This window comes from Leuciscus leuciscus, assembly GCF_965113295.1.
Source record: "Leuciscus leuciscus genome assembly, chromosome: 19".
Taxonomy (NCBI): domain Eukaryota; kingdom Metazoa; phylum Chordata; class Actinopteri; order Cypriniformes; family Leuciscidae; genus Leuciscus; species Leuciscus leuciscus.
Genome location: NC_138743.1, coordinates 19723753 through 19740024, shown reverse-complemented (window position 1 = coordinate 19740024; position 16272 = coordinate 19723753). Strand labels below are relative to the sequence as shown.

General features: G+C 36.8%; 1 protein-coding gene across 2 annotated transcripts in view; it reads right to left on the bottom strand.

The window, feature by feature from the left end:
- Positions 1 to 13665, bottom strand: part of rad51b (RAD51 paralog B) — a 61168-nt gene extending 47503 nt beyond the window's left edge. The window contains exons 1-6 of one of the 2 annotated variants that reach the window (XM_082146724.1): positions 13152 to 13665; positions 12934 to 13047; positions 12740 to 12844; positions 8804 to 8940; positions 8604 to 8723; positions 5810 to 5915 (exon numbers count right to left, since the gene is read on the bottom strand). In XM_082146724.1, the coding sequence (XP_082002850.1) occupies positions 5810 to 5915; positions 8604 to 8723; positions 8804 to 8940; positions 12740 to 12844; positions 12934 to 13047; positions 13152 to 13235 (666 nt within the window). In that variant the 5' untranslated portion in view covers positions 13236 to 13665. Of the gene's footprint in view, positions 1 to 5809; positions 5994 to 8603; positions 8724 to 8803; positions 8941 to 12739; positions 12845 to 12933; positions 13048 to 13151 lie in introns of both variants that reach the window. The other variant, XM_082146723.1, reaches the window with a different exon arrangement.
- Between the last annotated feature and the right edge of the window lie 2607 nt (positions 13666 to 16272).

Sequence of the window (16272 nt, the reverse complement as noted above, 5' to 3'; positions counted from 1 at the left end):
AACATGATGAATAGGACATGTGGCTTTGCATGGTTAAACGACGTGCAGCTATTATCACTTAGGCTGTACTCACTTTTGTTGCCAGCTATTTTGACAATAATGGCTGTATGTTGAGTTATTTTCAGAGGACAGTAAATACATACTGCTATACAAGCAGCACAATGACTACTCTAAAATATATCCAAGTTTAATTTCTATAGCATTGTCCCTTGAGTAGATACTAAAATGTTTTCTAAAATGTGAACGGTGTACTCACTTTTGTGAGATACTGTATATATATATATATATATATATATATATATATATATATATATATATATATATATATATATATATATGTATGTATGTATGTATGTATATATATGTATGTATATATATATATATATATGTATGTATATATATGTATGTATGTATATATATATATATATATATATATATATATATATATATATGTATGTATGTATGTATGTATGTATGTATATATATGTATGTATGTGTGTGTGTATATATATATATATATATATATATATATATATATACACACACATACATACATACATATATATACATATATACACACACTCATGAATGAAAAAAGGTGATGGCAATTTTGTCAATAGTCAAAGATGTCAATGGCCACTACTGTATAAATTCTGAAATAAAATAAAAAATTCACAACATTTACAATCCCTTGTTTGACCCCTCTGTATATTTCTGGAAGAGCCCTATCAGATAAGCCTCTAAAAACTCACACATTACACAATAACAAAATTTATTACAATGTAATTTCTGAGTTTTTAGAGGCTTATCTGATAGGGCTCTTCCAGAAATATACAGAGGGGTCAAACAAGATTGTTGAGAGCCTTACAACATGATCTATCTTAAGTACATGAATATTGGTGTTAATTAAAATATAGCAGTATGTCATTAACAGTACTTAAGCTTGCACACAAAAAGCTAACATTGTTGGAACTAGGTCAATGTTCTGATTTGATCAAACGTGGTATTTAAAGCGGCCTAAAGTGAACCACTGCTATGTCTTCCATGGCTCTCTTAATCAAAACTACACAAATAAAAACAATCAGCCAAAACCTAAAACATTTCAACATTCCTTTATATTTCTAAAGCTTGGGAGAACAAACTTAATTGCCTCATTACGGTTTGGCTCTAGGTGCTAAAGTGTAAGGTTTTATTTTGGAAACTTAATGGGTTGACCTATTTTACGGTTATGAGCTTTTATGTGTGTGAGGGGGGCTATAACATAGTTACCTACCTCTAGGAGTTATCTACCATGTGGTTTCATGTTGAGGCCCATTTCTACTGCTGTGGAAAGCAGTATTAAAACTCATTTGTGGCCACTGGCAGTGTCAAGCCAGACATTTACTGTACTGATTTAAAACACAAAAGCTATGTTTAAAATGAGCATGGCTGGAGGGGGACAAGAGGCAAATAACTGCAGATCAGATGAGTTTTGGGGTTACAGCCTGAGACGTCCTCGGAGAATAGTTGACTAGTCATTTTGAAATAAGGGAATGCCCAGTATTTTGTTGAAACACACTTACATTTAAACCTGATCCTAATGTCAACAAAGCACAAAAATAGTCAATAAAATGATAGATCCATCCTAATTTGCCTCAAGTAACAATAAACATGATCTGTAACTGCATTTGTAATGCAACCCATTTTAAATTATAGTTTGTAGATACACTGGAGTCCAAACTTAAGTCTGAAAATCTGGAATTCAAAACCAAATTTGAATCTAGAAAAAAGTAAAGCAAAAGGAAGAAATACAAAATACTAAGACATCTAGTGTTAATTACTTCTATTTTGTATTTTTAGCCAATTGTAGTATAACTGAATTGAAAATTAAATTTCTTTATTTAAATTGCTGTGATAATATCAAAATATGTATTAAAAAAAGTACTTTATATGTGTCTCTATAATGATAATAATAATTTACATTTTTAATTATAATTTGCTAGAAATATGTATTTAAAGACAAAAGCGAACAGAAAAACAGAAGCAATTAACAAATATTAACTATTATAGAAGCATCGGACCATTAAGCTTTGACTTCGAACATCGTGGGGCTAGTATCTACAAGCAGTCCAGTCATTCCTCTTTCAAATAAGCAGCTTATTTTCTTTGTTTTCCTTTGCACGGCATACATCCGGTAAAACAACGAAAGGGGAATAAAATTATGGATATCCCCGCTGTTTGTCTCCTTCTGCTGGAGCAGGGGAATAGCTTCCTCGAGGATCACATGACTTCCTAGATCTGGCATGCCTTACCCACTACCCTGACAGCTTGTTTTGCGTATTCTTGAACATCAGCCTCAACAAGCCTCAACGGGGTCAAAGGCATGCCTACCTATGGATGGTGCTTGAGGGAGCTTCGCAAAGTTTGTGGAGTGGGTGCTGGTGCAGTGAAACTTGCCATTTACCATCTGCCAAGCGAATGAGGGCAACGCCAGCTCCACTCTGGTCCCAGAGCCCAGCCATCCTACAGTCATTCCCGCAACAGATCACAAGCCAGAGCCCACCATGAAAACAGAGCCAGGGCCATTGCCAGAGGCCACATTCATCCCGGAGCCCAAGCCCATTGCAGAATCTGTCCAGGAGTGTGAGCCGGCATCAGCGTCTGTCGTCGAGGGCATATTAGTAGAGTTCGTTTGAATGGATTGGAGCTCCGCCCACGCTCTCGTTGCTGATGTGCGTGAAATGAGCTAGGTTACTGAGGAATTATTTTATGAGCTGGATGAGGAAATATTTGCTGGTCTACAGTTTCCGCTGGTTCCGTCCAGTCCGATGTTGTCTTCGTCATTGCTGGTTAAGCCCAGTTCCAAGTCGTCTTCGTCACCATTGAGTCAAACCAGCACCAAGTCTCCTTCGTCATCCAGCACCAAGTCTCATTCATCGTCCTGCACCAAGTCTCCTTCATTGCCATTGGCTCCACCCAGCTCCAAAGCTCCTTCATCCTGGATGGTCCCACCCTTTTCCTCCTCTTCTGCCAAAGCCATCCAGTTCCTCTGCCTCATCGCCACTGTTTCTCTTCAGCTCCTCCAGTGGTTCCGCCTGGCTGCACGGATCCGCTTGGGGCTTCCCAGTCATCAGCTCTGCCGTGGTCTGTGGATCCCTCATCTCCCTCTCGAGCCTCCAACCCTGGACTCCACCTCAGCCCTCCGACCCATCGGCTCCACCTTGGCTCTCCCTAAGCTTCACCCTGGCCTGTCATCCCTCAGGCTCCGCCAGGCTTCCTCATCCCTCTGGCGTCACCTTGGTCAATCGTCGCCTTGGAGTTATCAGATGCGCCTCAACCCTCCACCCCTCTGGCTCCACCGGGCTCCTCTTTCTCTCCGGTTTCACCGTCTCTCCCCTGGTCTGCCAAGCCCACGCCTCCACCTAGGTCACGCCGACCTGCAGCTCCACCATGGCCCTCCAGGCATTCGATGTCACCCTGGTTTTACATCTCTGCTCCACCTAGATTCCCTCTGGTCAAGTCTCCATCTCACTCGGTCAGGCTCCTAACTCCAGCCTGGCTCCTCCATCCATCAGTTCTGCTGTGGGCCTTCAACCTGTCTTGGCTCTGGGTCATCCTCTGGCTCCTCCCATCTCTACTCTGGTTCATCCAATCTCTACCCTGGCTCCTCCCACCATTGTCTCCCCCTTGGGATTATCTTCTTCCAGCCCCATCAAGTTCATGTCTGTCTCCAGGTCCTCATTTACACCAGAACCCCCTATTGCCTCTGCTTGACGTTTACAGCGTGAGGACGTGCTTTCCAGGGGGTGTAAAGTCACGATCATGTCTTTAGTTCATAGTCATGTTCTGGTTCATTGTCTTGTTCCATTTAGTTTCTAGTCATGGTCATTGTTTTGCCTGATTCATCTTTCATTCATTATTAGTACACACCTGTTCCCTGTTCTATTTAAGCCTAGCCTGTACGTCGTCATACTCAGATTCTAGTCAGAATATGAGTCTGATACTGCTCTATTTGGCTGTGATTAAGGGGCGTGTTTCAACCGAACCAGGAAAGAAAATGCCTCTGCACTCAATTGGATAGACCTACAAACAATCAGAGCAACGGAGTAAGTGACGTATGTTCTTCATTCATTTTTCCGATCGACAAATGCCTTGATCACGGTTCTCTGTTCCTCTTTTAAAATTAATGCACTGTCGATATCTTCTATAACAGACGCAATGGTGGAATCTACACATGATGTTACATAAACAAAGTTCGGGAGGAGCACGTTCAAATAATCAATCCAATCAACTTGTCTTCAAACAATTACCATGTCTACCCTATCAGCATGAGAGGAAGCATATATTCACTCTGTCACACTCAGTTTTCAGCATCCCTCCACTCACTCTTGGCTTTTTCTTCCACAGCCTGGAATACGGGGGGGGGGGGGGGCGGAGCCCTCTCCTTGGACAGCACGCCAAATATGCATTTATTCTATCTGACTTATTTGTAAGTGTGAACTCGTGAAATCTCAATTCTGCAGCGGCAGTCATCTTTGTTGAAAAACAAATTCAACCCAAGCGCTCTTTGGTGACGTGGAAGATTACGTTACTGTTAATCATCTGTCCATCATCGTATAAAGCCCGCCCTGATAATTTGATTGGTCCGAACAGCTCTGGTTCGAGCATAATTGCTCCACAACGGATCAAGTCCAGACCAAATTTCCCGACCTAAAAATGTTGTGGGCGGGGCTAAGTTCGGCTGGCATCCAGGCTAATTTAAGCCCTCAAGTTTTCCTCACTTCAACATTGTCTTAAAGTTATGGTAGTTGTGTTCTCTTCTGTGTTTATTAAAGTTATTCCTGATTGTTGGTTCTGCGTCACGCATTGTCTGTGTGATTATCTATACAGCTCAACTGTGAAATTAACATACATTTTTTTGATAATAATAATAATAATTTAAATGTTTAATATATAATTTGCTAGAATATGAATTAAATAAAAACAAAAATAAATAGAAATACAAAAGCAATTAACAAATTAACATGAATTTCTTAATATTTTGTGTTTCTCTATAACAATAATAATTTTAAAATGTAGCTAGATTATGTATTAAAAAATATATATATAAAAAAAAGCAATCAAAATAAATTAACATGAATTTTAGGTTTTTTTCTATAAATATATTAATAATAATCATTTAAATGTTTAAAATATAATTTGCTGAAAATATGTATTCAATGAAACAAAAGTAAATAGAACTACAGAAGCAATTAGCTTACATTAACATGAACTTCCTATTATTGTATACTGTACTTTTCTCTATACAATAATCATAAAATTGTAAATGATTCAAAAAAATTATTTGCTCAGACTTTCAGAACCCACTTTATGAATTTCAGCTGTAAACTAGTGGATAAGAAGAATACAGACAGAGCACAACCTGATCCTGGAACAGCCCTCCAGCTGTTACACTCTTCATGAGTAGGAAGCAGAAAACCATATTCCGGTGCAATCCTATCTTTCCTCTTCTAGATAAATGTGTTGGTGATGCAGGAGGTGAGTAAAGGCTTCACGTATGTATCTTTGAAGATCTTAAAGTAGTGTGGAAATTCCCAAGATCAAATAACATGGAAAAGGAGCAGGCTTTGTGTGAACAGGCCTAGAGTGTTTTTCTAATTCATCTGGGCTCTCTAACGCCCTCTGGTGTTTGAAATATAGAGGTGACCTATAACACAGCACTGAAATGCAAAACGTAAATGTATAGCGACACTTTGTGGTTAACCATATGCACTACAAGTGTGCGATATTTGAAAAATTCAGACATACACAACTATGTAAATAATCTTACTGGGATGCAGAACTCCTGCGAGAGGTACTTCAGTACAGCAGCTTCCTGGCCCAGTAAATTACTCCTGTGCATTAGATTACCCGGCAGCGACGTGTCAAACTCCTTCCTTACAACAGAGGCCACAGAATCCAAAATAAGGAGCCCCACTCGACAAGCAATTATGTCCTCCTCCAGACGCTCCAGTCTGTGTAACATCAGAGCAGCAATAAAACGCCCCACTAATGTGTGTTCACAAGATTAAATACAGCCTGGCCTAGCATAAGACCTTCATGATCTTGTAGTCAATTTTAAATTCAGGATTTGTATTCATTGCATTTACATTTTACTTTTACATTCATGCATTTTAGCAGACGCTTTGATCCAAAGCGAAGTCAGTTGCATTTATTATTCTATACACTACTGGTGAAAGGTTTGGAATAATTGCGATTTTTTGTTTTGGAAAGAAGTCTATATTACTTACTATATACTATATAGACTATATAGGCTTACCAAGGTAGGACATATTTTTATAGATTATTATATATTAAAATGTAATTTTGATGTCATTTATTTTGCCACAGCCAGATCATCCTGTAGCCAAAGACTGGTTGTGCAATAATTCTAACCTTATTATAAAATATTTTGCTTTTTTTTTATTTTTTTTATCCAAAAGACAAGTGTAAGCATTTAAAATTATGTGAAAAAAGTGTGTGTAAAAAGTAATATTGACTTAATTTACTTTTTTATTTAAAGACAGAAATAGTTTATTCAACAAAGCACAGTTAACCCTAAAACTGGCAATGTGATATGGGTGTAACATAGTTTTTGTCGTCTTTTTTGGGGCGTAAGAATGATTTTTTCATCAAATCCTTTTATCATTTATCACAGCCTGGTCTGTCTTGAGTATGCTGGTCACATGATTTGTTTAAAAAAAATTGTGATTAATTAGTCAGCCTGGCCTAAATCCAACATGGCTGCCAGTGGTGCAGGACATTCAGATTTTGAGATAAGTAAATATATATTAAACTTACTTTTCTTTTGAAAAAATAATACTAACACTGCTAACATTAATTATGAACATTTAATTGTCTTAAGGTGCTGAAAAAGAAAATTTATAAAAATGTTGTTCATGTTATTTAGCACGTTTTGAAATATTACACCTGAGTCACATTGCCACTTTTGGGTATAAAAAAGGGATTAACTTTGTATTCATTTTTGTAACAATCTTTGTATTCTGAGGGGTCTTTTTTTTACAAATTATAAAATTTACAGGTTAAACTGATACAGCCTGTCTGTCTGAGTATGCTAGTCACATGATTTGCTTCAAGTTATCTGTGATCAATTAGTCAGCCTGACCTAAATCCAAAAATGTTTACCATTTTACCTTCTTTTTTTTTTTACCATTTTTATGGTAACGCAAGGTCCGATTTCAAAACGGGTTTCACAGGCTGAATCTTGAGTTTGCTTTCCAATGATATATAAAATGACAACATTATATGAGTTGAAGTATATATGAGTTGAAGTATAGGATATAATTGAAGTATAGGATATAATTGTTTTAAACATGCAATGGCAGTTACAGTTATAGATTTGGTCCTTTTTTTATACCCTAAACAGGCCATGTGATCTGGGAGTCACAACTCATAAAATCCAAAATACATAACATTTTTCAAAAATTATTTTGGATATGATTTACTTAAGTCCAGATGATATAAAACATGTCATGAAATTATTTGTTGCTTATCATTTTCTACTCTTGCCTGTTTAAGGGTTAAGTAATAAAAATTAAAAATAAATGGTTTGTTTTTCTCATTGCTGTACCTGAAAACAGGCAGAACCATGACTTCAAAAACGAGATGTGTACTAAAAAGTCATTTTTAATTTAAAAAATTTACATTTTAAATTGTAATATTTTTTGACAATATTACTGTTTTTACTGTTTTTTTTAGCCTGGCAAGCCAGACCTACATCACGATGTTTGGTCTGGCAACTCTCCATAGACACGGCTCAATCCGAGGGGCGGGATAAACGACTGTCTTTCAAATTCCCTCAGCACGCAATAGGACAGCGCTTCAACCAACCAGAGCGTTTTCCCAACAGCGGAGCTACTTGATAGATTCAACTTTTGCCATATCTGGCCGGCAAAACTACGAACACATCTTCCTTTTTTTAAGAATGACTTAAGTGCCGTTCTTTGCTCTTTTCTCAAAGAAAAAATCAACTCCAAGTCCTCCAGAGTCGCGCCCAAAGCCGATTCGAAAGACTGTTCTCCAGCAGTAGCCGTCATTCTTTGTTTTCAAGTAGCAGCCAGGGAACCGTCGCAACTCTGTCGTCATATGTTAAGCCCGCCCGCATACTCTTTACGCGACGTGATTGGCCTGACCCAATTTAGGTTTTTGCAGCTCGAAAGTCTATGGAGAGTTGCTAGACTGCCCTGGCTGCAAAATACATTTTGCTGCCGCTAGGGTGCGTCTAGATTTCTAGGCTAGTATTTTTTTAGTTAAATGGTGAACATCAGAGACTTCTTTCAAAAACATAAAAAAAGCTATTATTTCATTTTGATTGGTAGTGTACATTTAATCACTTCATGGCATGCATTCCCTTAGAATCGAACCAAAGACATTGGCATTGCAAGCTTCATGCTTTGCTTTTAGGTGTTTCCTGTAGCTCTTAACAGTACTGCATAGAAATTGAGCTGGAGTGAATCTCAAGGATAAAAGGAAATAATGACAAGTCTCATTTTTAAATTAAAAACTATTATTTTAAAAGTACAGTAACTGGAACTAAATATTATGTGTTTTGGAGGTGTTCTAACCTATTCAGGACATCCTGACAGGTCAATTCCCTGAAAAGATGAACACGAGATGCCATCTCCAGCAGACGCTCCTTCACTGAGAAGAATTCTGGGAATCTGGCCTGTGCCATTTCTATCAGTCTTAGAGAGGAAGATGGTTAGTTTAAGAGGAAACACAAAAAAGTGCAGATCAGAGAGAGCGTGCAAACGTTTTTAAACACCTTTCAGCAGAGAATGCCGACTCTGTGTCGATGTAGATGACTCCACTGTCCAGACCTCCCATGCTCTTCGGCAATGTAGCCAGAACGCTGAGCATAATACAGAACTGAGTCTTTCCACAGCCTGACGGGCCGGTCACCTGAGAACACAGACGGTGTCATGATTACTTAAAGAGACAGTTTACTCAAATAAAATGACAGTAGGTGCATTTCCATTACAGATTTGCGCAAAACTTGTGCAATTTTTTCTAAATGTCGACAAAAAACGATTGCGAAATGACGGCGTTTCCATTAACTGATGTTATGCGACTAAAACTTCATTTTTTCCTCTCGCGATAAGTCATTCCAAAAATCATCGCAACGGACGTTGGTAGGTTTATGCATCTCAGCCACCGCACTGGCCATTATTATTAATCGAAGGAGACGTAGGCCTATGTGTGTTATCCAGTCATTAATGGCAAGGAAAGACCCTTAGCCTATACTTGAGAGCGGCACATCTGAGGTGTTTCTCACTCATGTCATTTCTGCTTTGAGGTCTTGATTGTGGCATTTCTTTGAAGTTTAGAATCCAGTGTTCCTGTAATTCTTCTGTCTATTATGAATTTAATAAAGAACTCTGTCTCGTATTCTGTCCAAACATACCGCGTCATCTACGTCAGGTGACCTGTAAATGCGCAAAAACTGTTTCCATTGCAGTTTTGCGAAATATTTATTTTTCAAATTGCCTGAAAAACCACCCCATGCGAGTGTAAAAACGTTTTTGCGATAAATGGGAGTTTTTGCGAAAGTGACACGTTTCTATTGGGCGTATTTTCATTTCGCAATTTCAATTTGTGCAATTTGAAGGGTAATGGAAACGTGGCTAGTGACAATCGCCATTATTTACAGTACACAGTTTTATGTCAAAATCTAAATGTGAACTGGCATTTTAATCTGTACCCTCATGAACTGAACTAACATTTTTATTTAAGAACCAGAATTCACCCAGTCTTGGAAAACCTGGATATATACTGTCTGTATATGAGGTATTTTTTAGACCTGGAACAGTCATGGAAATGTATCAAATGTACAAACTTATTGATTAAATGTACAAAAATAGCATTGACATTTCTATAAATGAGTTTTTATATAATTATGTAAAGTGCTAAAATATTTTATCAGGTAGAAATTGCTATTTCTGAGTAATTTTTTTTTTATGACTATGAATGTTCCTAATTTAATCATTTTATTTATTGATTTTCAAATAATTTAATCACTTTAATTATTTTAAATGATTTCATTTATTATTTTTATTTATACTCCTATTATCTGAAAAATTTGCAACTTTGTCCAGCAGAAACATCTTTGGGGGACTTTGAATATTGGGGGGACTTGCTGAACAAGTAGTAATGCAAACGCAAGTCTCTTTCAAACAGACACTGACTGTCAGCTCGTCTGAGGAGCAGTGCTAGTACGTGTCAGCATTTTGAACAAGTCTGTCTCTCTCCATCACAGTTTCTCTCATCAGCCTTGTGGTCTAGAGTTAATCCATAATATTACAGTCCAGAGAGCATGTTGTTTCAAAGTAGCAACTTAAAAGTCATTTAAAACTCTGACTGACTAAATAAATAAATAAATATAGCATTTTAAAATGACCAATACTGGAATTGTTGTTTTATTTTGCTTTCTAAAAACTGGTCAGATATTATTCTTCAATTATTATTTAGGCTATTTATTAATATATTATTTACATATTATTTAAAAAATAATAATAATAATACTTTACACAGTACAAACGGGTTTTTATACAATATATACAGTATGTGTGTTTATATTTTATATATTAACATATTTGGCTCTCAATGACATAAACTAAAATAATTGTCTAAAAGCCAACAAATAGGGGATTAGCTTTTTTTAAGAACGCATTTAAATGCGATCATCACTTCCAAAACAGTTTGCAGTTTGTATGTGGCCATAGAATTCTTTTTTTTTTTTTTTTTTATAGTGACAATGGAAAAGCACCATAAAATAGTCTGTACATCTTGTGTGCTATATTCTATACTTTTAAAGCTATAAAATTGCTTTGTGTATTGTATTTCACTGATAAACTTTTCCTCCGATGAAGCTTTTATATTATATATATATGTGTGTGTGTGTGTGTGTGTGTGTGTGTGTGTGTGTGTGTGTACACATTATATATATAGTAGCCAATGCGACATCTAGTGTATATATCTATACCCGCCCGCGCTCTCAGATCATTTGGACGCAGCTGTGTTCAAGAGGTAAAAACGATATAAATACTGTTCGTTTTCTCACACAAACCGCTCGTTTCGTGTCTTGGGCCATCAATGTGTACTTACGATGGGGAATTGTTTAATTTGGACGATGGGGAATTGTTTTAATTTGGACGATGGGGAATTGTTTTAATTTGGACTCTGTGCATGCTCTTTGAGACAGTGACCATCGACCTGCATTATATGACTGACAGACAAGAACGGTTTGACCTAAAAATATCAAAATTGAAACTACTGCGGAAAAAAAGACACCTACATCTTGGATGCCCTTGAGGTAAGCTAAAACATACCAAAATTTTATTTCAAAGTGAACTATCCCTTTAAGCATTGTATTTCATCAGAAACGATCTGAAAACAGGGCTTTAAGTGTAAAATACCGAACTTGTCCTTTAAATCATCAATCCGTGACACGTTCGGTGACTCTGAGCTGCATTTACATGTGGGATAGAAATGGTAGCTAGAAAACAAAAACAATCTCCAGCGTTAATTTTGATCATGGCTTTTCTTGAAAAGAAAACTGGGGGGAAAAAACTAAGATGTGTGTGTATAGCAAGTGGCAGTCTGTAGTCTCACTAATCGCGTCTTCAGGTTCTGCGCTCCTATTGTTTTTTTATTTGATGGTTGTAGGAGAAGCTACACTGTAGGACTGTGCCTTAAAATTTCTGACACTGCCAGAGTTTCATCTGAGGTAAAATTTGATCGCAATGGTCATTAATCAATCTGCTGTCGGCGAACATGTCAAACTAGTGATCACAGACTGCAAGATATCTTTTAGGATCCACAAAATTTGTCTCAGACGGCCAAATAATGGCCATAATCGCACAGAGCACACTAGGATTATAACTATTTGACTATTCCTGTATCATAAATCGATGAACTTTTGCTTAAAAACAATGAAAGAGGAAATTTACAGAGTCAGAAAATTATGGAAGAATACATTTAACTGGAAAATTCAATTTGTTCTTCCATAATTTTGCAATTTGCAATCTGCAACTTCTATTAAAATTACCACCATTCGCTCCTTGCTTCCTTTGATTTCTGCTCCAAGAAACTGGTACTGTCCAATAATTAGCATTTGACGTGGCATTTTGCGTGTTTCTTCTAGTTAAGATTCTTCTAAAGGCACACTTCTTCTCACATCTCACAAGAGATCTCACAAGATTATTGGTCCAGATAACCTTGTTCTTTTTTAAGGTAGTGTCACTTATCTTGTGCAACACTATATATTGCTATTGAAACATATCAAACAGTATCAAGTTGAGTTTGCCCCCCCTCTCTCTCTCTCTCTCTCTCTCTCTCTCTCTCTCTCTCTCTCTCTCTCTCTCAGTCCCTGTCTCCTATATACCGAGATTTTGAATGTTCCAGAAAGTTCTAAACAGTTCTCGGAAGTTTTAGGAAGGGCCTTTTTCATTGTTATTAAGCAAAAGTTAATCGATTTATGAAACAGGAAAGCTTTTATTTGAAAAATAGTCAAAAAGTTTTAACCCATAGTGTGCACCCGGCTTCATATGTCATAATTTCGACTGTTTATCTCATAATAATGATTTACAAGAGATTTTCATTTCCTTATGTGGTAAAAAAAAAAGGAATCAACAGCATGAGGGGGAGTCACGTTAAATGGCAAAATTTCAATTTAGAATGCTACAAAAGTAGACCACTGTACCTCAGTGAGAGCACCCCGTGGCAAACCTCCCTGCAGTAACCTGTCCAGGACAGGAAGTGATGTGGAGAAACACAGCTCTCCCTTTTTCCTCCATAAATCCAGTGCCTGCCATCAAAAACAAAACAACATTACTACTAATGAAAGGCTTCGCGCGATAAGTCAACAGGACCTGATGGGGTGTGTGAGTGACTTACGGTTCTCACGGTCGGTGAACAAGCTTTACTGACCAAACGCAGGAGCTCCAGAGCAGCGGGATAACTGAGTCCGGCCAGCCGCATGAGCTCCACGGGAGTGACGGACAGAACATCCTTACACAAGGCAGAGTTACACAAGTCTTCACTGTACGACGGCTCCTCAAACAGCTGCCATTAATATGATAAAAGAGCAGGTCAGGATGGTTGAACTCTCTTACCTGGCAGGTTTCCACCTGATGCCGTTTGAGTCGCTCGCAGAGATCAGCTGAGACGCCCGTCCTCCGTAACTTCTTACTTGCCATTGACACACACACACACAAAACCTTAAAAGAGTTATGAGATCGTGATATAATTATGCTAGGCTAAATGACAAACTTCGGTAACGACTGTAGACATGATACAGACAGCTTTAGGGTTTGGTTTAATAAAATAAAGTAAAAACGCCGTTTTAAGTTTTGCAAAGCGCGCCCGGAAACAAACAAAAAAACACAGCGCATGTGCATTGTGGGTAATGTAGTTTATTATACTAATATGGAAAAACTTAGTAATATGATGTAAAATTGAAAGGGCTCATAAACAAAAATGTAAATCTGGACAAACTAAAATAGTAAATATTCTGGCATATACTGTAGAGAAGTATACATCTGCTGTCTTATTTCTACTTTGTCTCAACAAAAATTAACCATGGTTTTATCATAGAAAAAGTGTAGTAGGCTAAACATTGTTTTTTGGCGGATTGATTACCACTTGTATAACCACAGTTTTACTACAAATACCATGGTTAAACTATGGTTAGTGTAGCAAAACCATGTGGTTAATTTGTGGTTACTATGGTTTAACTACAATAACCACAGTTTGTTGGTTTTATTTAAATCATGATAAATTTTCATAAGGGTTAAGGTATTTTAAACTCCAAAATATTTTCAAAAAATAATGAAGAACTATGGTAAATGAGGGTTTACATTTTTTTTCCATTTACATGTGTGATATTTATCATATCATAAATTTATGATGACACAAATAATTTTCAGTGGGCAATGAACATGAAGTATTGTTATGAACAATAACAAAATTATTTGATAATTGATCATGACACTGAAAGAATTATGTTGATTAAACATTGATAGGGGATGCCATGAGCAATAATGATGATGTTGTATTATAACTAAAGAATGTAATGGTTAACTGCTGAAATTAAATCATAATCATATTTACCATATTGTTTGTTTTGGCTTTATTAAATGCTTTCCTCTTGAATCTCTTTAATGTTTTGATAACCTTGGTGATCCTCCCAAGTTATTTTTGTCATGCCTCGCTGTCAACTCTGCCCTCTTGACGTCAGGACGATGGAGGTCTTTTTATGATTTCCTCATTTGAATAATCTTGGGAATTTTCTTGAGAAGAGACTTAATTTACACCTGCATGGAGGAGAAGGTGTGGTAAGATTCAACCAATTTCAGGGTCTACACAAAGAGAAGAGACAGAAAACTGTCAGAAGATCTAAAAATTAAAAGTTTAGATTTTAAAGTACAATCAACTTAAATTAGCCCACATTAAACTGACTTTAAAAAAAAAAGTTGAAATTGTATAATAAAAAATAAAAAAATGTAAAAGTTGAAAATTACTTTACATATGTTGTCATAACTCTCAGAAAAAAAGGTACAAAAGCTGTCACTGGGGCGGTACCCTTTCAAAAGGTACCTAAAGAGTGCATCTTAGTACCTCAAAGTATATTGGTACCAAAAGTGTACATTCCTAAATGGCACATATTAGACTCTTTTGAAAGGGTACCGTCCCCCAGTCGTTTATTTTTTTTTTTATTTTTTTTTTTATTTTTTTTTTTTTTTGAGAGAGAGATAGAGAATAGAGTTCCAAAAATGTGAGGGAGTGAGATGACAAATTTAAAGCATTTCCCACATATTTTTTAACATGATAAATGTGTGGGAATCACAGTACCAATCCTTAAAAATAGTTTAGAGTCATATGGCTTTTGAAAATAAAGATTCCTTTTTTTAGAGTGCATAATGGTCACCAAATCAGATGACCAAGTCTTTGAGGAGATCGTTGTGATAAAGATATTTTTAACATGTAAAATCAAATCAAACCGCCTCAAATACCCTTTTAAATGGAAAGACATGCCCTGGAGAAACTCTCTGACCCGTCACAGACGTTTGAGCCACAAGTATTTGAGAATGCTCTCATATGGCATCTGACGGCCGGTGTGAAGTTTGACTGGGACACACAGGAGACCCATGTATGGACAAAGTATCGGGCCTGTCTTTCACTATCTCTGTACCTGATAGAGATAAGCAGTCTGTCTGTCCATGACACTTGGCGAAAGATCCACCGCCAGGGTCTGGTTAAAATAGACTGAGAGGAATTACTGCAGATAAATCTGGCCGATATAAATATACATATAATATATCATTTTAATATAAAATACTTAATATATTATAAGTAAAATATTTAATGCAACAGAACTCAAAACATAATTTTGTCAATTGTTAATTATATATAAATACCCTGTGGGGGGAACTGTTTGAAATACAGAAACATGCAGGACTTTTACAAAGCTTAAACATTCTCAACTAAACCAAAACTTCTGAACCGATGTTTAAAGGTTTTTGCATGTGCTCAACAACATGATCCACCTGTTTCTGTCTACAGTAAATGGCCCTTGTTCGTTGTTATCAGTTCTTTCATTTATTGATTTACTTTATTTGTTCACTTGTTATTCTAGTTCTGTAAACAGCACTGTAATGGCAGTCAAGGGTCAAAATGGATACATGCAAACAGTTTGAAAAATGTCAGTGGCATCTCTTCATTTGTATCTCACACATACGCCATACTCTTTCTCTTGCTTTCTCTTTTATAAGCGGGTCAAAAGTGATTTATTAATTCAGTCTTTTAAGTCCCCATGAAGGCAATATTGAAGTTTTTTGGCTTTTAGTATGAATATGTTAGCCTTACTGTTATCTATAAGCTAGTGTGCTCCAAAACAATGACAAAATTCACATTTAGAAGATATAAGCGTTCAAAACGTACAGTCTCTCACTTCCGCCAAAATGGAGAAATGATTTTGATGACATCACTCTGCACTTCAGCTTCTTATCAGATTTTCTGTTCAATCAAATGCTCTCTAGAATGTAAAGCCCCGCCCCCAAATAGACACTGAAACTGTGGCTAAAATTGGTCACTTGTTCTCATGGTGAATGGCAAATAGTGCACTAGGGGATAGGGAACGAAATTATAGTTTTTTTAAATATGTAATTTTGATTATAAAAGATGAGTTTTAAGGGATGCAATTATTGAATGCAGGGGGACTTTAAGAACTGTTCT